The 22,473-nt window shown below is 38.5% G+C and overlaps 1 protein-coding gene across 6 annotated transcripts in view; it reads right to left on the reverse strand.

Moving 5' to 3' along the window:
* Positions 1-802: 802 nt before the first annotated feature.
* Positions 803-22,473, reverse strand: part of numb (NUMB endocytic adaptor protein) — a 91,932-nt gene continuing 70,261 nt past the window's right edge. For 4 of the 6 annotated variants that reach the window (XM_079633231.1, XM_079633229.1, XM_079633230.1 and 1 more), the window contains 6 exons: positions 21,920-22,060; positions 19,775-19,979; positions 14,476-14,781; positions 9,931-10,074; positions 8,646-8,792; positions 803-2,783 (listed from right to left, as the gene is read on the reverse strand). In XM_079633231.1, the coding sequence (XP_079489357.1) occupies positions 2,020-2,783; positions 8,646-8,792; positions 9,931-10,074; positions 14,476-14,781; positions 19,775-19,979; positions 21,920-22,060 (1,707 nt within the window). In that variant the 3' untranslated portion in view covers positions 803-2,019. The remainder of the gene's footprint in view (positions 2,784-8,645; positions 8,793-9,930; positions 10,075-14,475; positions 14,782-19,774; positions 19,980-21,919; positions 22,061-22,473) is intronic. The other 2 variants (XM_079633232.1, XM_079633233.1) reach the window with 1 other exon arrangement.

The following is a 22,473-nucleotide window of genomic DNA, read 5'->3' on the forward strand; positions in this document are numbered from 1 at the left end:
ATTAGGTGTACAAGTTGCAATGATTTCCTGAGGCATCTTCCGTAAAAGCTCCAAAAAAGGGGTTTGTAAAAGAGCATGTGAAAAGACACTTATTTTTCAAACATCTGTTGACGAATTACACATTAAAGTATTCGTCCTCCAGAAAGGTCAACACCAGCTAAAGCCAAATTCAAATATGACTTTTTTTTGTTTTTGTGTGTCTTATTGGAGATGTTTGTGCAAAGTGATTAATGCAATGGCATGTAAATAGATATACCCTCTTTAAAATGATTTAAAAACTATTTTAATAGTTGTTAAAAGTATCAGATACCACATGACATGAGCATGTCTGTTTCAGAAGTGGTGGACAATAATTTACACCTGAATAATATGGAAAGAATTTAATAGTCATTGAACTGAAAATACAGTGATACACAATAGAAAATAAGAGAATTATTCAGACTCATCATATTGACCAGTTAAGAGAATATCATGCCATCAAGTCCCTTTCTTTACCCATTCAATATAAATTGGAAATGGGAGGGACTTGAGTAACAGTAATAATGCACTCGATGTGTGTTCCTGCTCGTGTGCAGGTGAAATATATTAATTCATAGCCATAGAATAATTCATAAATCAATATTATTTTAAAGGTGATGCTGTTCAACTTGGAGACCGGTGGATGAAGTTTCAGAAGCTTCTCTTTTGCTTCCCTTGAGCAAAAGCATGCGGTTCATCTTATGATGTTTATTTAGTTGCAAAAACAATGTTGACAGATACAAGAATACACAGCAAATCATGGAACAGAAGCACACAGAACCGCTTTCCTCTACCACCAACATTTTATTCAATCTTTTAGATTAAATTTTTCGTAAAGAATTGGAATAATACAATGCAATAATTACAAAATGGAATCAAAACCTAAAAACAGGGCCAATCATCTTCATGTCTGATAAAACAAAAGTGTTGATGGGATTGCATGAAAAGCAGAGAACAAAAAAATAAAAATAAAAAAATCACTGCAATCATATTAGAGTTGAAACCACAGGTCATTTCAAGACGGTGAACATCGCAGCTCCCTAATGCCACAGGTGGCCGAATGATCGATGATTAGTACAGTGCTTGTGCTAAAATGAATAAGATATCTTCTTATCGAAATAAAATAAAAGATGACACTTTCAATAGTGTTAAAATTCATTAAAAATGTGCTAAAAAATGATAATAATATGTTGCAATATAAATCAAAGTAATGATACTATAGTACAAAAAAATGAGCTTAAAATGACAGCATGAAAGACAGATAACATCGTCTGGGACCTCATTCAAAGGTCCGGTCCTCAAACCCAGCCGGGGTCCATTTCCATTATCTACAACATCCCAAACTATGCATGGTGGCCAGAAGACTAAAACCGAATAAAGAAAGAGATGAAATCCATCCCTCACGCCTATATATATATATATATATATGCTCTTTTCCTGTATGCACACAAAATAAGCCTGCACCTTTGGAAAGATTATTTACAGCTCTTCAGTTAATTTTCAAAGCTATTTAAAATATACTTAATGCATAAAAATAAAGATTTTGGCATTCTCTTTGCTTCTTCCTCTTCTGATTGCAAAGTTCTACAAGAACCTTGTGAACCCGGAAGGTCTGCGAAGTGCCTCGTCCTTCTGATAGGAGCATTCATTCATCCAGCCTGCTAGGGGGCGCTGTGAGACGGGGTCAGTCGGGGTCCAGGGAGTCCTGAATAATATAGGGGTCGCATTAGAGCATCAAAAGAATCCTTTTACCATCTTGTCGTTCTGATTAATCTCGGACACGAATTCGGCGTAACCGTTTTTGGGGGCACCTTCATCAACCCCCTCGTCTCCATTTGTTCATGTCACGAGCAAAAACCAAAACATGGACGAACAGACAAAGAAATTGAAAGAGAGAGAGAGAGAGAGATATGGAGCTGAAGTGGTTTCGGGTCGTTCACTCTAGAGTCGTCTCTGCATTAATGTTCATCGCGTCGCGATTCGCGGCCACATTGTGTGTCTTTAGAGTTGGATCTCGAAGGTCTTGTGGAGCTCGCTGGAGAAGGGGTTTGTGGGCGAGGGAGCGGTGCGCTGTTGCGAGCGGGTCTCCAGTGCGGCCCACTGGGCATCGAAGTTATCGCCTGGATGCTGAACTGCATTAGACTGAGCCGCCCAGTTGTTCGCCCCGTTAAAAGCCACACTGCTTTTGGGAGGCTGCAATGCCGCGGCGTTGGACACCGGAGGTAGGAATGGTTTCCCGAAGGGGCTGGACACGGGTTGGGTGTCGAACTGGGCTGGTGGTGGTGGTGTGGAGAACGGGGAGGACTGGGGAACTGGAACAGGCACCGGGATGGGCTGGGTTTGCGTGGCGGATCCGAACACGTTTGCCACCATCTGTGAAGGTGTGATGCCGACCAGCGGGAAGCTTGGTTGCATGAAGGGGATCCCGTTGGACACTGGGAAGGCCGGCTGGCGGGGGGGAACGGCAGGGACGGCAGACGGAGGGATGAAGGGGGCAGAAGGGGCAGGTGGAGGGATGAAGGGGGCAGAAGGGGCAGGTGGAGGGATGAAGGGGGCAGAAGGGGGGGGGAAGGGCTGCTGAGCGGGAGGCGTGCCGGTTCTCACGGCGCCGGCGGGTTGGTGGACACGCACAGACTTGGACACCTCCTCCAGCCAGCGGTCCGCTTCCGACGGCGTGCGCTTGTGGGAGGAGGAGGGTGTGGAGAGAGTTGCGCTGACTGCAGGAAGAGCTCCCGCGGCAGGTGCAGGATTCGGCCACTCGCTCCCTATGGGGAAAAAAACAAGAAAAATGTTTTTAAGCATGTCATTTATTCTGCTAGGTTGTAAAAGTTTTACCCTCTGGTGCTCTTCGCATGTCGGTCAAAAATGATTGATTTTTTATTAAATTTTTGTCAATGAAATAAATGTACTATATATAATATTTACAGTTTAAAGGTTCTCTCACGAGGACCACTCCAAAAATAATCAATTCTTCAATTTCGAGGCATTTGGAATCGAGTGCTACGGGCCCTATATTAACGATCTAAACACATGGTCTAAAGCCCACGGCGCAAGTGTCCGGGAGTGTCCGAATCCACTTTTGCTAGTTTAACGTGCCGAGCGCATGGTCTTAAAGGGTTGTCTATATTCTCTTAATGAGTAAAGGGTGTGTTTTGGGCGTAACGTGCAATAAACCAATCAGAGTCTCATCTCCCATTCCCTTTAAAAGCCGGTTGCGCTCGCATGGTGGATGCCCTATTTACAAGGCGAAATTTGCAAACTCCAGAGCGCAAACGGATCTGCTCGTGCGCGAGGTTAAAGCTGTGTGTGTGTGTGTGTGTGTGTGTGTGAGAGAGAGAGAGAGAGAGAGAGAGAGAGAGTGAGGTTAAAGCTCAAGCTGACCATCTACGGGACAAGCCGGATTCCACCATATCTTTATGTACACAATATTAATCTTTTACATTGTAATCCTTTTATTTTTAATATTTGACGTGTTTGTGTCCCTGTGTGTGTAATAAGCAGATTGTACACATGTTGCGCAGCCGCCTATAGGCGCATATTACTAATTACTATTAACCAAAAAAATATTGCAGCCTATTTCAGTTCCTCAAAATAGCAACGCCAACAGCAACGCCTGAACACACCTCGCTTTTGAGACCAGAAGCCCATGGCTGCGCAAATGCATTTGCCATTTAAACAATTTGGCACAGGTCGTGAAAATGATAACTGCGTCGGGCTGAAACTAGCAAAACACACTTGTATGATGGGGCCCTACGTATTTGGACATACTACTCTTGGCGTAGTGTTTTTCGCACACTGAATAGTAAGGAAGTCATTTTCAAACACACCTGATTCCGATTATCAGCTTATTAGTATAGACTTCAAGGCTGAATCCGAAATTAACCCCAATACCAAATATACTGTATATACTATATCATATAGGGCATTATTTGAGGAGAAAGTCATAACGTAGTCGAAACCATAGTGGACGTTATTGAGTGCACTTATTTAATCCCACAATGCACTGCAATAACGAGTGTACAACCGATGTACGCTCAACGGCTGTCCAAATTCGCTCACTCGTTTTCATTCACACCTTCAAGAGAACAGGATTAGTGGACTAACGTAGGGAATTGTGAATGAGGGTTTAGGAGGAGATTTCGGATTGAGCCCTAGACTGAAATGGGTGTGTCAGACAAAGAATTCATTAAAAATGTGCAAATTAAGTTTTGCTCTAATTTGAAAACCTGAAAAACAGACAACCACACTATCTAGACTTATTTAACGGATGCCTGCAACAGACCGCGATTTCTGCAATACTATACGATCATTACAAATCACACTGTGCAACACGGATCTAAAAAACTTGGGTATGTAGACTCTACGATGATGACACCTATTGAATCGTGGGCTACGACACAAGTTAGTATAGAAGAATAAAATGTCATCTGCATGCGCTAGAGGTGAACAAATAGCAATAGGCAATTGTGGTTTTAATGTGCACTGGAAAAAAGAGGAAGCGAAAGAGGAGAATATGGACAGTCATGGCCAGGGAAAAGAGAACGTCAATGGAATGGAACGTCAATATTGTAAATGGAGCTTGAGGAAAGTAGTTTTAAGTTTTAACACCATGTTGCATTGATCAATATGCCATTTCATGTTGCATTTGTATTGGCTCGTCAGTAGACGTTGACGTAGCAGCAAACACACCGAGAAATGATCATGCTAAATTTCTGACACTGCCAGAGAATTATCGCAAGACCGTGACAATGGCCATCTTTGAGCCTCTCTCACTGTATGATCCAATTATTGGTCATCTTTCGTATGGGACAGCCCAAAATCATACAATGTGTACTGGGCATTAGAGCAAGGGTGTCCAAACCCACTCTGATACCCCTTTTCCACCAAGGCAGAGCTGGTGCTGGTTCGGAGCCAGAGCCTAGTTTCAAATCGGTTCTTTGTTTTTCGACCACCAAAGCACCAGCTCCGAACCAGTAAAAGTGGTTCTTAAGTAGCACCAAAACATTGCTGGGCTAGAGTAAGAACCGCTTGCGTCAGGGGCGGGGGGCGGGGTTACTGTGACCAACAAGACGAAAAGAAACTTGTGACCGCCATTTTTGAAATAGCTGCTAATCGAGCTAATAGCTGCTCGATTGTAATCTCCGTCTATGCAAGTTACGGCGAGCTGCACGAACGCGTTGGATTCACCGTGTTTGGATGCCGATGTAGTTTCGCAAAGCCATGAGCATGAATAGTAACGCAACGACCGCCATTGTTGATGTAAGACTTGTTCGAGATGCATCGGAGCGGCGCGGACCGATCAGAGCTCCAGGAGTGTTTGGAGAGCATACGACTCCTTGTGCTTTTGGATCGCTTTCGCAGTGCTTTGATGTCACGCGGCGATCGGTCTGCGTGAAGCCGAACCATCTCGAACAAGCCTGGTGTGTTTTTGTTTGGCGCTGCCGCGCTAGCGTTGCTGGGCAACATGAGATGTATACACAGTGACGTAAGATCTGGCTCTGTTTTGGCTCTCTAGCCTGTGGAAAGGCAAACCGGTTCTTAGAAGAACCGTCAGTAGAACCAACTCCGAACCGGCTCTAGCTCTAGCTCTGAACCAGCACCTGGTTCTTGTTGGTGGAAAAGGGGTACTAGAGGGCCACCTTCCAGCAGAGTATCTCCAGCCCTGGTTAAACACACCTGAACCAGCTGATCAAGGTCTTCAGGATCACTTCCAGATGTGTTGGAGGTAAATGTTGACCCTCCAGGAGTGGGATTGGATATCCCAGACTTATATATTTATGGTATCATAGCATAAAAGATTGTCTTTTTTATTTGACAACGAAACTGTAGTAACTTGACTGTTATTTGATTAGTTAAGGTTATTTTGAAGCACAAGGGTCTTCAACCTGGGGGTCCTTAAATTCATTTTTGATCACAACATTTTTTTGTTAAAAAAAAATAAAACATGGGTAAAAAAAGTCACATTTAAATATAAGCACATTTCGAAACGAAAGCAAGAGCACCCTCAGTTAATACTGTAATAATTTAACAATATTGGCGAAACTCCATTGCGTTTTTGAGTTTGCGCTCTGGAGAACATGAAATGTTCCTATTTACAGCGGTGAGAAATGTAGCCAATCACAGACATGTTTGTTGATCTCTTGAAGGCAATGTCCAAATCAGAGTCGTTTAAGTTAGAATACACTCACTGCTCAAAACGGTTTTGTTCGGTGACGAGTTTTGGTCGCTCTCGCGAATCCTTTCATTAACAAAGAAAGACACGATGTAAGTAAGAGACTCATTATGCAGTGTGTGTAGACAACTTAATAGATTTTTTTATTTTCATGTTCGTAAAGACCCGCCCCTTTATTTACTGTTGCTATGTCCGACAAGCTACGCCGCTCACGCCACCCCATGTTCTCACGCAGTGAACAATACATCGTGGAGCAGCGAGCACACTGACAACACACTGACAGACAGGAGTCAGGACAGACCAGGTTACTTTAGATATTAAACAAAGTCTCAACTTTCAAATTAGGCAATTTTGTCAAGAAATTTAAACAATAAATACCGTTTTGTGGGTCTTTAATGTGTCTGTCAGATCGCTGTAGAGCATCAGTTAAAGCTGCTCGTGAACCGATCATCTCTTCCTTCTAGTTCATTTATAGCATCAAATAAACATGAATGAACATCAGAAGGAATGTTGTTTTTACCGCGGAAAGGCGTCAGTACACTCCGCTTCTCAAGCTCAAATCCTCCCGTGTTAATCTACTAACTCTCCTGACTCGGCGAATGGAGTTATTATGTGCAAACAGCTGGAAACTATATTTGTGCAGTGTGCGCATGTCAAAAAATCTATTCTGATTTGAAGCTTGTGACATAAACGCGCACATCAAAAATCAAAAATCTTATTTTGCTAAAAAAGCTTGTATGTTTGTTATCTTTGACTTATGTTCATCATTTGTAGTGTTTGCTTGTCTCCATCTGCTCTTCTGCTTGTTTGCTTGATATAGCCTAATAAGCTGATTGCCTGTTTCTTTTGTCTGTCTACTATTTGTATTACTTTGTGAAGCGACCTTGGGTTCTTGAAAGGCGCTATAAAAAATAAACATATTATTATTATTATATATTACATCAACCCGATCGCTTGTTTAGCGTTCATGTAAACACACATACATTCAGTCAAAATGAATTCTGGGTGTCATCAACACTCAAAATGTCCCTCAGCAACATGTGTTTTTGTTGTTGCTCACTTTTTTTGGTTTGTTTTCTGCAGCAACTCTGAGCACTTTTCATATTCTTTATCCTGGCCGAATCACTTTTTTCAATCTATAAGAATATAATCAACCTATGTACTGTAGGCCTATAGCTTAAAGTTAAAGATATTAATAAGTTGAGTTATTAACTTCTGTTTATTTGACAGTGATTTCACATTTCTTGTTTGTATGAAGGCTAAATACAAATAAAATATTAACAATAATTGATTTGTACCATTTTTATTTCTAAAATATTATATAATTTTATAGGAGGAGGTTTCAGAGACTTCATTTTTCAGAAGTTTGTAGGTACAGACATTAATTGTGGGCGTTCTTGGCAGTTTTTCCTGAGGCTTTTATATTGTTCATTTCGATGTCGGAATTATATCGTATCGACCGAAATTAAGAAATATATTGTGATATAAATTTTGGCCATATCGTCCAGCCCTACGATATGGATCTGTCAGCAATGCCAAACATCTAAGCAACCATGTTCATTCTAATGCCTGATCTGTGACCAGTGATTTCTGAGATGTAATGATTCATGTACAGTCAGATGTTCTTTGTCTCAAAAATCGTTTACGCGACAGTAAATAAAATCCAGAGACTAAATGATCAACTTCACATTGTTTCTCTAGTATGAAAATAGTGTGTTATTTAAATTGTGATTAAATAATATACAGAAAGCGATCAAAGAACACTCCCTTTACAATCGCTGGAGCTGTCAATCAAACAGTGTGAGATTATTAGTGACTGTTTATTAGTTTATTAGTGGCCAAAACTCCCGTTATAATCAACAAATCTCTTATGTACATTGTGTTTGCACTGTTAGTTATGATGAAAGCATTCGTTAGTGAGCATACATTTGCAATGATGAGATCACTGCATTCATGCGCTCAACATGCCTGTGATCGGCTACATGCTCATCACTGCAACCGTTCATGCCACCATCTAAATATAATGCTATAATCAACACTTTTCACGTTTAGTTAACCTTGAGAGCTGTAATAGTAAAAAAGAGCTAAAAGTATTTGAGGGCTTTTTATATGCAAAGGTAGGAAAAATTCCTTTTATTTCTAACTGATGAGAATTTTTGATGTAAAAATCATACTAACATTATAAATACAGGGAAAATGATCAAAAAAAATCGTATTCTAAATTTTTGACCTAAATATCGGACTGTGACAATAACTGAGCAAGTTGCAACTACAGTTAGCAGCTAAAATGACACATTTTTGTGATTTTAGATACATGCACACATTTCATCTCATGCAATTTTGAGATGAAAGCATGCAACCGCAGCTCACAGTGCAACCTTGCATCACAAACTAGAGTGAGTTCCTCAGCACATATCCTGCATGGTCAGCAGCACAGGGCGCCCAGGTGTCTTACCTATGTGTGCTGTGTGGGCTGTGTTTGGGGTCTTGGCCCAGGGGTTAGTCTCTCGCACAGGCAGCGGAGGCGGCAGCACGGGAGAGTTAGCGGCAGCACAGGAGACTGTGACGCTAGGCGGCGGGAAGGCAGGAACTGCACCGTTGACTACAGCAGCAGACAGGAGTGACACGACGAGTAGATTAGAGACAGAGCCGGACACAAGCAAGAGTGCTAACACATAGGCATGCACACACACACACACACACACATTAGGGATTGAAAAGGTTAGATGATTAGTTCTGCCACTCGTGAATGTGTTGTATTGATTAGCCTTGGATCACATGAGCTTCTTGTATATATAGTGCAAACATTCCTCTTTCCTCAAACTGCACAACAGAAGCTTTATATTAGTAATGGCTTTTTATTAGTTGACTAATTTACTAGCTAGTTGTCAATGAGTTAATCCACACACACACACACACACACACACACACACACACACACACACACACACACACACACACACACACACACACACACACACACACACACACACACACACACACACACACACACACACACACACACACACACACACACACACACACACACACACACACACACACACACACACACACACACACACACACACACACACACACACAGCAGCAAATCTGAAGGATCATGTGACAAGGGAGACTGGAGTAATGCTGCTATTGAATTTGTATCACAGGAATAAATTACATTTAAAAAATATATTTAAAAAAGAAAACCGTTGTTTTAATTTTAATTGAATTCAATCATGGATGTAGTTGCATTGTGTTTTAGTAGTTTGTACTTTCCTTGACTATACCAATTTGTACAGTGTCCTTGGGTACCTTGAAAGGCGCTTTTCTAAAAAAATTTTATTATTATTTATTATTATTAAATGTAATAATACATCAAAATTTGTATGTATTAATATATATAATCAATAGTGTTAAACATACTAACATTATAAGTACAACTGCTGTTGCATACTGTATATATATATATATACACACAGACAGTATACATATACGTATATATATATATTATTATAAAAAAAAATTCTAAGACAAGATGCATGTTTAGATTCATACCCTTTAAACCGGAAGATACAGATGATGCACAGCTTTTTAATTGTAAACATTGTGAATCCGTAACACACACACACACACACACACACACACACACACACACACACACACACACACAGTACACACACACACAGTACACACACACACACACACACTCCTCTGTAAAGTGTGAGAGTGAGGCTGACCTGGGGCAGCGGGCGACTGCGGTGAGGAGGTGTGTTTGGGCATCGGTGCCGAGGAGAACGGGTCCTCTGGAGGCCCGCTGAAGGTGGATGTGATCTGAGTGCACAGAGAGCTGATGCTGTCGCCCTCACCCTCCACCTCCGGCACTGACAAACACAGCACAACAATCACTGTCTACAGATCCTCAAACCAACTCACTGCAACAAAACAACTGTTGAGCCTTTAGGGACAATGAGAAGGAGAAAAGGAGACGGACGTCTAATATTGTAGGGCTGGGTTGAAAATGTTGATTTGCTGATTTGAATCGATTCTCATTTTGATGAACCAATATCGATACTAAAATCCCAAGAATCAGATCTTTTAGTCTACACTAGCCGCGTTTCCATTACCCTTCAAATTGCGCAAATTGAAATTGCGAATTGAAAATACGCTCAATGGAAACACGTCAATTTCGCAAAAACTCTCGTTTATCGCAAAAAAGTTTTTACGCTCGCATGAGGAGGTTTTTCAGCCAATTCGAAAAAGGAATATTTCGCAAAACTGCAATGGAAACAGTTTTTGCGCATTTACAATCACCTGACTTAGAAGACGCGGTGTGTTTGGGGTCCATGTACGCAAATAATAATAATTATCATCATTATTATAACATTTACTAGGCTACATATTTAGATGACGCTTTTATCCAAAAAAGGAACAAAGCAATTCGTCAAATGTCATTCATAATACGGGTTAGACAATAATAATACAGAGCTGAGATTATCACAAATAAACACAATATTTTGACGCATATCTAAGGGTATGTGTGGAGTGTGGAGCGCGCACTATGGCACGGAGGCGCGGGCGTGAACACTTGCATTTTCCTATTAACAGTGAAACAACTTAATATAGCCTACTCTATAATTTCTGGTCATACAGAAAATAATAATACATTATTTGTAACTACTTTTATTTGTGTAAACAATAACAAGAAAATGTTGTGCTTTTGTAAAATAAAATAAAACAATCAGGCGCGTTTTCATGATCTCCCTGGACTGGAGCGCGAGAACTGAAACTAAATATAGCCTATATAGCTAAAGCTTGAAATGTCCACTTTAAAACGAACAAATTCGAATCGAAAGCTAATACATTTTGTTCTGATTAAGTAATCCGTATGAAAGGTGCATTTCTCTCTAAAAGAGCATCTGCTTAACAGCGGAGATGGAGATGTTTTTAGCCGAGTTAGAAAACAATAGTTTGATAATATTAATGGCTCTTCTTATTCAGCACTGCGGGAAAATGTCAATTCCAGGTTCTAATTTGGCCTTAGAAAACCAGTAAAATCGACAAGTTTTCCATATTAATTTGTGAATATTTTACATGTTTAATAAAGGGGAAAAAGGTCATTAAACAAACATCTGAAAATTCGTCGATATTTACTTTTTTTGCGCAGCAGTGTGTGCAGCCAGTTCAAATTAAAATTGTGGTGTTCAACTTTGCGTTTTAAAAAGACAACCGTTTATTTTTCGTTTTTCAATTACGGGTTTAAAAAGGAAAAAAACGAATGGACACAAAAGTAGCCTACATGGATCGTTTGGAATAGGAGACAGAGTTCTTTATTAAATTCATAAAAGAAACAATAATTAGCCTAGGAATACTGGATTCTAAACTTCAAAGAAATGCCACAATCAAAACCTCAGAGCAGAAATGAGGGTGAAACATCCAGAAACTCCTTATATTTCGTTTGGAATATAAGGGTCTTTCCCTGCCATTAATGCTTGGATAACACGTACGTCTCCTTCCATTAATAATAATAATGTCTAATGCGGTGGCTGTGAGATTATATAAACCAACGTCCGCTGCCGTGATTTTTAGAATGACTTTATCGCGAGAGAAAAAAGGACGTTTTAGTCGCATAACATCGGTTAATGGAAACGCCGTCATTTCGCAATAGTTTTGTATCGATATTTAGATAAAAGCGCAAAACATTTGCGCAAATCTGTAATGGAAACGCGGCTACTGTTTCCAGTTGATGACTGGACAAACTTCACTAAACATGATTTGTAGTGTGTCTCCCATCCAATAATCACAATAAGCTTTGTGCTCTGTAAGTTTTGATATGAAAAAGTCTCAGTTTTCAATGTCTTTAATTTTTGTGAACCGATCACATTAAAAGTTTTCTGTTTTCAGTTAGAACGGTGTCGTGTTAGCGGCCCCTAATTGAATAACTAATGATCTTTGCAATGGAAGTGAATCGATCAAAACTAACTTTAGCTGGACAATAACTTTATTCTAGAGCTGCTGTAAAGCCAAAACTATCTCTGTTACTTTAATCTCCTATTATCACTGTAAAGCTATATTGTTAAAAGTGCTATATAAATGAAGGTGACTTGACCGGCATGTAAACTAGGGGTGGGACAAAATATCGGTACAGCAATATATCGTTGTCCTTCTCTGTGCGATACGAGAAGCTGACACCAAATATTGATATTTTAGTTAAAATGTACAATTTAATTTACAGACTGAAAAACGTTGTGTGCTGTTTTCTAACAGTTTGGAGTGAATAAAGAGAGAAAACCTGCACTTTTCACAACTATTTTCATAGTTAGACAGATGTTGTGATGTATCCTTATAGGATTTTCTAGCAATATATATAGATTAACGCAGAAGTGCTGTCTCGTGAGGTACCCTGAGATACCCACCCATAACATGAACCGATAATCACTTCCTCTTTACTACTAGTTACAGCATGAAAATCAGAAGAGATGTTGAAAAGAAACAGTACAACTTGAAATGTTTAAACCGTGGAAAGACGTCAATAAAACAGCTTGTAAGCAATGTCACCGAATGTCACATTTACCTCCGAAAAGCCATTCAATGTCCATAAACTCGTTAGTCAGCTAGAGAAATAACTCTAGAGTATTTTGCTAAATATACGCATTATATTACATATTTAATGATATTTTTACTTAACCTGGTCTTCAATATTTAATTTATGTTCAAATAAATCTGTGACATCCACCGTTTAAATTTATATATATAAAATAGAATAGAAACCTAAATGTCATTAAAAAGTGATTATAATTAAGTTATTATTATATAAACTGCCTTATGTGCAATTTAAATGTTTGTATTCAAATCAGTTGTTAATATTGAAGTAGTGGACTGACTGACAGAGTCCACTTTATAGTTTGCAGCTTTAGCTGAGAGAGAATTTTTTCCTTGAGAAAAATTTACCGGATTTACTGTATATCCAAATGAATGGATATCAAATTTAATCGAATTGCAAGCTTGTGAATCGCATCAAATTGTGCAATTTCAGTCAATGCCCAGCTCTACGAAATACAGTACTCAACATTTGAAGTGGATCAAAAAAGTTCATCAAAGTTGTCCTAAGACAAGAACGGGTATAGGCCTGTCACGATAACACATTTTTTTGTTGTGCGATATATTGTCCCAGAAATAATTGCGATAAACAATATTATTGCCATTTTAAGACCATTTTATGCCACTGAATATATAATCATAATATAACAGCACAATAAAGCAAGTAGGTCTACACACTTTCAAATTACAACAACCTATTCATTCTTTAGATCATGGAAATAAAGTGGCAAAACATTAAATATCATAAATAAAAAAACTTGAATAAATAGTAAATAAACATTTTCTTTAAAAAAAATCCATTTACAGATTTTTCCCTGGCTTTCTTTTCTCTGTAAAGTAAAGGTGCACACTATTGCTGAAAACACAAACACTGCTTAGCAGTCAGATGTCCGTATGAAGAAAGGCACTTAGCTAAAGCTATTCACGCCCTGACGTTTATATTAGCTCCAGCACAGTGGATTGCAGCTTTGAAATCAAGTGCATTTGGACTTGTTCTTTCAAACTGTCTGTAGTTGACAGGAAAACACTATAACCTTTCTTTCACCTGTCGACGACCGCTCTGTGTAGGAATAAAACTATTCATCATGAAGGAACTGCCCGAGCCCCACTTCTGCCTCTGACACGGAGAACAGACAAGATGACCGCACGATAGGCAAAGTGTTGGTGACATTCATTATCATGTAAACATAATGGGCAATATATTGCATCACCAAAAATGACTGAAGTCATGTACATATATTGTGCGATAAGTCGATATAGTGATTATTGCGACAGGCCTAAACGGGTATTGTTCAAAATTCATGTTTAACTTTGATGAAGGGTTTTGATCCACTTCAAATGTTGACTACTGTAGATAAAAAACCTATCGATTACATTTTCAGATCTGGAAAGGTGATGATTAGAGATAGATTGTATTATATAAAGCCATGTCAGCATCGAAAGGATATTTTCATGGGGGAAAATCAATTACAAAAATACAAATATCATATAAATACAATAAAACCAAGCAAACAAACACAACAAGTCATATTATATATTTTTAAATTAACATGATCAAATCTTTTCAGGCATAATCTTACTAAATAAGTCCTTAAGTGAAATAATAACTTGTATTCTACTTGTATTAAACCCAGGACAGTCCAATAAAACATGTGCTGATGATCAGGGAAGTGGAAGAGCCTCACCGGTGTTCTTGCTGGGGAAGTCCGACTTGCGCTGCATGGTGGACGGCAGCTCGTTCATGCGCAGGGACATCTGCCGCTTGAAGGGAGAGGTTTTCTGGCTGAGCGCCGGGAAGCCGCGGAACGAGCCCTGGCGAGCGAGAGCCTCCACGGGCGCGTGGCGTCGAGGGATGGCGTGAGGATTGGCGTCCTGAGGGCCCAGCGTGTTCATGGGCAGAGGTGGCGAGGACGACGGGTCGTTGGGTCCCGCCAGGGAGACCGCAGGGTTTGATACGCCCCCAGAGGAGATGCTCAACACACACTCAGAGTCTGAGGAGACACCAAGGGTTGGTTAACAATGACACCGCTACACTACCGGTCAAACGCTTGCGGTCACAGTGATCTTTTTCCTCTCTCAATGCAGTTAAAAACAGTAATATCTTGTGATTTATTCCTGTGATCAAAGCTGAATTTCAGCATCATTACTCCAGTCTTCAGTGTCACATGATCCTTCAGAAATCATGCTATGTTGATTTGCTGCTCAATACATTGAATGACAACCATTTGTTTTATGCAAAGCTACCTGGACCACACAAATGTTACTAGAGTGCAAGCTGAGAAACTTAAGTGGATATGGAAAAAAAGGTTCTTTGTATGCCATTGCCAACATTTTAAATGGATGTCTGCCAGTAGGCCTAAAACATCACATATATGATTATTGTGACAGAGACTCCAGGTTAATAAGATTCTGATTAAGTCGCAAGATATGAATTAAATTGTGATTATGTGAGAATTCACAGATCAGTCTCTTTTTTAATCTTCTGCTTAACATTTAAAGGATTCTACACGTATGTGTGTGTGCTCAAGAATGGCTTCTGGAAAGAAAATAAAGGATAAAATATGAATTACTAAACATGTCTTGCTGCTTGTCTGCCGAATCTCTGGGATCTCCGTTTTCTTAATTTTCAATAATGTCGCCCTCCATACTACTGTGCTAACGTTACCTCCATCAAGCAGCAATGATTTGCCGAGAATGAATGCCGCCGAATCGTCTTGTAGTGGTGCGTCAAGTTCAACGTATATTCCCATCAAATTAGACTGAATTCGGTATTGATGACACGAAAAATAATAACGGTAACTCCACTGAAATTATTTTAAACTAAAGTAACGAGCCAATTTTGTAAAATGTAAGGAGTAGAAAGTACCGATATTCGTGTTAAAAATGTAAGGAGTAAAAGTAAAAAGTAGGCACAAAAATAAATAAATAGTAAAGTAAAGTAAAAATATCAGAAAAATCTACTTGAGTACAAAGTATTTGTACTTCGTTACTTCCCATCTCTGGCCAATACGCATAGTGACACGTGCCATTGGCTTCTGTGCGTCAGATGCCGTGTCACTTAATGTTAAAACTGCGGAGAAGGAAAACGAGGATACAAGAGAAATGGTGATCGGTATTCTCACAAGAGTGATTCCGATGTCAGTGGAAAAACTACGAGACAAGGTTGATACTGTCCATCGTCCAGAGGTGGACAGTCACAAAGTACATTTACTTGAGTACATTTACTTGAGTACACTTTTGGAGTATCTGTACTTTACTTGAGTATTATTTTTTCTGGAAACTTTAACTTCACTACATTTGAAAGACAAATATCGTACTTTTTACTCCACTACATTTCTGTCGAGGTCCTACAGTAGAAAGTAGTAACGTCAGGGATGGTTTTGGTTGCAGGTTTTGCATTTTGGTTGGAAATGAAAGTCGGGTTGACGTCAGAACTCGAGTGATGTTGGTTTCTGACGTCAACCGATTTTAAACCACAATACAACGTCTGTCCAACGTTGGAGATTAACGTCAATTCTGACATCAACATGATTTTAATTTTCAACGTTGGGTTTGGTCTTCTAAATGCGAATTTTGTCATTGTTTTGGAGCACACTAACTTATAGATAACAAGGCTAACATGTTCACACTAAAAGCCAAAAAACTGGGAACAGCCATTTGTGTGTCCGAAACCATTGTGGACGTTATTGAGTGACTTATTCAATCCCACTACTGGAACTGTGTTCTAGAAATAAATGTGATATTGATATGAGGGCAGGCAGAGATTCAGAGGCATAAGGTGCTGTAAGTATTACATGCAACAATAATAAAACAATGCATTGACATTTACTTTTATACTTAAGTACTTTTAAAAACGAGTACTTCTGTACTTTTACTTAAAGGAGAACTCCGGTCAATTTTAACATTGAGCTCAATTTTGAGTAAATTTGGAGTGCTGTCAATACAGAGAACAACGACAAAAATCGGTGTTGCCTACACTGTGTTATCCTCTTTTTAAAATTTGCACCCTATTGACTTGAATGGGGCACGTTTTAAACCTGCTTTTATTTCTCTCATCATCCTTGATGTGTCATTACAAGTGCCCAGCCACGTTGAGTGTCGAGTTCACGCGCGTGATCATTTGTAACTAAACCTATGCGCGTGAACTCGACAATCGACTACTTTGGACTTCGACCGAAAACAGGAACTAAATACAGGTATTTGCGCTGGCTGATATAACATCATTTTTATTCATATCTTTCACATCTACTGCAGTCAGATTCACTCGTGTTCACTCTGAAGGAATCACTCAACATGGCTGGGCACTTGTAATGACACATCAAGGATGATAAGAGAAATAAAAGCAGGTTTAAAATTAGACCCCATTCAAGTCAATAGGGTGCAAATTTTAAAAAGAGGATAACACAGTGTAGGCAACACCGATTTTTGTCGTTGTTCTCTGTATTGACAGCACTCCAAATTTACTAAAAATTGAGCTCAATGTTAAAATTGACCGGAGTTCTCCTTTAAGTAAACATCGGCCTTTACAACTTTTACTTGTAACGGAGTAATATTTGACCAGTAGTATCTTTACTTTTACTCTAGTAAGAAAGTTGTGTACTTTGTCCACCTCTGAGCCCGGGCAAAGCTGTATCCGACGGTGCAGGAGGCCAGACGCAACGGGAAGAAAGCTTACTTGAAGGAAGGGTACACTATTATAGGCGGGAAAAGAGTGGAGGCACCTTTCACAGGTTAAGTATAGTGTCATCACCTTGATTCAGAAAGTTTGATTAAGGGGACTGTTACTGTTAATGTGACAGATTGTTCATTCCTGCCTTAAATCCTATTTTTCAAGCGCATTAAAGAGTGTGTATTTTGTTTCATTCGTATGTCTATTGTTTTTAGTTCTTTAAATGTTCAAGGTTTAAAGAATAACATTAAGCGCAAGGCCATTTTTTTATTTTGTAAGGAGGTCAAAGCCAACCTTATTTTGTTACAAGAGACACATTCTTCTAATAAGGACGATGAAAAATTCTGGAAGCACATGGAAAAATGTGATGATCATGGCGGAAAACTGTTCCTGGTTTGGTGGTTCTGTTTATCGAAACTACATATCGCGCGATCACACGTGAATTAGCGAGATCTCGTTGGTCCTCGGCCGCAGCCGTTCTGCAACAAATCCGGACCTGGTGGGTATTGACGGACGACGGAACACGGAGCTGTCACGCAGCTGAGCCGTTACGCAGCCTTTACGCATCTGGTGGAAATTGGGGTAAGGGGTTACAACCAGAATATAATGACAAATAGTTCACAAATGGTATCATATTCCCAAAAATATTTTTGATAAAGTGGGAGGCTTAGAGTTTCTTTTAAAGTGCGATTTCGAGGTATCCAAACTGTCTGAATATCATAAACAAGTTCTTCATTACTGGAAGACGGTATTTACTCATAATTTTACACCACATGGCTCCACCTTGTGGAACAACAGAGTAATAACAATAAGTAGAAAAACACTTATTTTCAGAAACTGGTTTGAAAAGGGAATCATTTTCATCACAGATATATTAGATGAACAAGGTCATTTTCTTAGGTTTACGGATTTCAAAACAAAATTGAATATACTAAGTTTAATAAGGGATTATAATAAAGGTATGTGAAGCAATACCAATAGCCCTATTAAATATGATACAAAACTATTTACTTTATTCCAAAAGTCAAATAAATTAGCCTAAACTGCAACAAAACCAAATTCCCCTAAATAGTGAAAAATGTAACAATAATTGTATTAGCAAAATATTAAAATGTAAAATATTTCATGATTTTGACCAAAATATAAAAATAAGGCATTATGATGACAAAATAACAAAAATACATCAAATTCATGAAATGGCCAATACCTCCTAAAAGAAAAGAAATGCAATTCAAAATTATACATGGATATTATCCAGCAGCAGCGATGCTTAAAAAGAGATTTGGTTTTGAAGTGGATGAAAAAAATGGAGAGAATTACACAATTAAAGTTAGAGCAAATTCTTTTTGCTAACGAAAACCTTCCAAAGGAACTTTTTAGAATTTACAATATAATAACAATTATGGGTAAACATAAATATAAATGGCAAAACAAAAGTCCATCCCTAATGGGGTTTAAAATTGAACTGAGGGAATACTTAGAAACTTCTGGAAAACTCCAGTAAGCTCCAGTACTCTATATGTGAAGATGTCTCATAATATTTGTCATTATAACTTGTAAAGCTTCCATGTAACTTTATTTTAAAAATATATGAAGACTGAGGACAATATATGTATGTGAACAACTTTGACATGCCTTATGGACTGAAGTGCCTTTGCTTAATTTATTCAATTTACATTTTTTTTGTATTTATTTTCTTTATCGAATTTGTTCTAGTTAATTGTGTTAACTATGTTCTGCACATACCGGTAAGTCTCCCAACGAGAGATTTTGTAAATTGTGTTTAATACATTTTTTTATCAGAAATGTTTCTTGAACATCAAATCATGATATTAGAATGATTTCTGAAGGGTCATGTGACACTGAAAATTCAGCTTTGATCACAGGAATAAATTATAACAGTAATAATTAAATCACAAAAATATGAATATAAATGAATTTAAATATGAAGCAGCACAACTGTTTTCAATGTTGATAATAATCACAAATGTTTCTTGAGCAGCAAATCATCATATTAGACTGATTTCGGAAGGGTCATGTGACACTGAAGACTGAAAATTCAGCTTTGATCACAGGAATAAATTATATTAAAAAATATATTCACATAGAAAACAGTTATTTTAAACCGTAAATATATATTTCTCAATATTACTGTCCTTTACAGTAATCTTGATCAAATAAAAATATCCTTGGTGAGCAGAAGAGACTTCTTTCAAAAACAACAAAATCTTTTAAATGTTAGAGTATAAAGAATGTGTGAACACATGTACACCCCCCCGTACCCCCGCTGCAGCCCGTCGCCGTCGGAAACGCACCTTTCTTGGCGTCCTGCAGCTGCCGCATGACCTCCTCTCGCTCCGCCTGCTCTGTGGCGGTGGTGACGCGGAACGAGCCCTCCCGCGTGAAGGTGGTGCGGTTGGCATCGAACGTGGCCGTGACCCCGCACTCCTTCTCCCGCCTCTGCTTGCGCTCCAGACACGCGGCGAACGCACAGCCCACCGCATGGCTCAGGCGCTCCCCCTGACAACACCACACACACACTCAGGGCTCTTTCTTCACACGCTTTAACCAAATATATCAGATTACATTCAATTATATTACAATATTATTTATTATTTATATATATATATCATAATAAAAGAATTATAGAAATATGATATATAATATATGATAAATGAATATGAAATATGATAAAGCATAAATACATACATATGTGACCCTGGATCACTGTAATGGCGATTTTAATCTTTTATTTCTTATTCTGTTCCTAATGATTTAACAGATTAATGCTGTATGTTCTCTGTCTGTATTCTGAGTTTCCTGATGTAACGTTGGTTCAGCTGGAGGGAGGTTTGAGCCCGAGAATGATCTGTATCTTAAGTTTCCATGCTGGGGGAAGATGTTCCTTCTTGTGTAAATGGTGGGGGTTGATAGATTCCCTTGCATTATAAAGTAGCAGGCCAATCTCTCTGAGGAGAAGGAGGACAGGAGTGCCAGTGTCTGTCTGTCTCTGACTCTGGCCTGGCTGCAGGGCTGGAGTCAGGGAACCATTTTCTTGCATGAATAAATTACTTTTCTTTTTAAATACAATTTGGATCTTGACGTCTCTTTGCCTGGGAATGCTGAGTTTAGTAATTGTTTTTTGCCACAACAAATCACAAAACCAGTCTCGAGTCGCTCGGGTATATTTGTGGCAATAGCCAACAATACATTGTGTATGGGTCAAAATTATCCATTTATGACAAAAATCATTAGGATATTAAGTAAAGATCATGTTCCATGAAGATATTTAGTAAATTTCCTACCGTAAATATATAAAACATGTATTTTTGTGAGTGAATCGTGAACATAAATGGATTTTCTCAATGTTTCGATTTTTTTGCACCCTCAGATTCCAGATATTTAAATGCTTGTATCTCGGCCAAATATTGTCATATTCTAATAACCATAAGCGTATTTAATCAGCTTTCAGGTGATGTATAAATCTAAAAAAGAATAAAAAATTAGGATGCATTAAACTGACAAAAAGTGACAGTTAAGACATTTATAATGTTACAAAATATTCTATTTTTTATTTTATTTGTCCACAATGGTTTTCAACATTGATAATAATAATGAAAGTTTTTTAAGCATCACATCAGCATACTGGAATGATTTCTGAAGGGTCATTTCTGAAGGTCATTGCATTGACCAAAAGTGACAGGAAAGACATTTCTAATGTTACAAACGATTTCTATTTCAAACAAACGCTGCTCTCTAGAACTGTCTATTCATCAGAGAATCTTGAAAAATAATGCATCACAGTTTACCCAAAAATATTAAGCAGCACAATTGAAAATAATAAGAAATGATAACAAGGATAGTATAAATAAACTGCTGAAAATTCAGCTTTGCATCACAGGGATAAAATACATTTTATAATATATTCAAATTAGAAAACATCTATTTTAAATTGTAATAATATTTCACAATATTGCTGTTTTTACTGTATTTTTGGTCATATGGTGAGCAGAAGAGACTGTATGGTAGTAAGTAAGGAGAGCACGTCCTCAGCACTGATCGTTCATTGCAGATTTAATGTCTATATTGTTGTCACTGCAATGGATTTGGTATTTATTCTTGTAATTGCGACTATTTAAATATAAATATTTAGTATTTACATTTCATTTCATGTTATTTGTACATTAAATTCATAAAATGTTTAGACAAAAAATGTAATCTTCCTAAAAAAAAAAAAAAAGACAACACAAAGACCATAATGGTATATGGTTCTCATGGAGATTATGTGCAATTAACAACATATAGAACAATTCGATCTTTTCTAGCAATTTGAAGGATGTAAACTTGTAAGCTCTCGTTCTTAGTTTTCCAGACCCGATTTCCTATGAAGAGGCACTGAATAAAAGGTAAGGTCATACGTCTGTGATCGCGAGAGCATGTGACGGTGTGAGAGCGCTCACCGAGTCTTTGACGGCCATGAAACAGTGGCAGATCCAGCGGCGTGTGGTCCCGTCTCTGCAGATGTAGGAGAAGGCATGCTCAAAGTTACGATCCGGCGCACAGAAGGACACCTTCTCTATCGTCTGGTCTAGAATCATATCCTGAGGACAAAACAGGCAAAGCTCAAGTCACTACAAATGACATCTATATTTCACACAAGAACAGTGTTTCTGGCTTGTTCGGGGCATTTGTGTTTCAGGACTAGAGCTTGCTAGTGCCGTATACGCTGAGTTTGGATACATTTATGTGAAGTAAGTAAGATCATGTTCCATGAAGATATTTAGTAAATTTCCTACCGTAAATATATAAACATGTATTTCTGTGAGTGAATGCAGCACAATCGTGAACATAAATGCAGAACTTTAAAGGAGATTTTCTCAATGTTTTGATATTTTTGCTCCCTCAGATTCCAGATTTTCAATAGTTGTATCTCGACCAAATATTGTCATATCCTAACAAACCACACATATGGAAAGCTTATTTATTCAGCTCTCAGATGATGTATAAATCTCAA

Source organism: Phoxinus phoxinus (assembly GCF_949152265.1).
Source record: "Phoxinus phoxinus genome assembly, chromosome: 13".
Taxonomy (NCBI): Eukaryota; Metazoa; Chordata; class Actinopteri; order Cypriniformes; family Leuciscidae; genus Phoxinus; species Phoxinus phoxinus.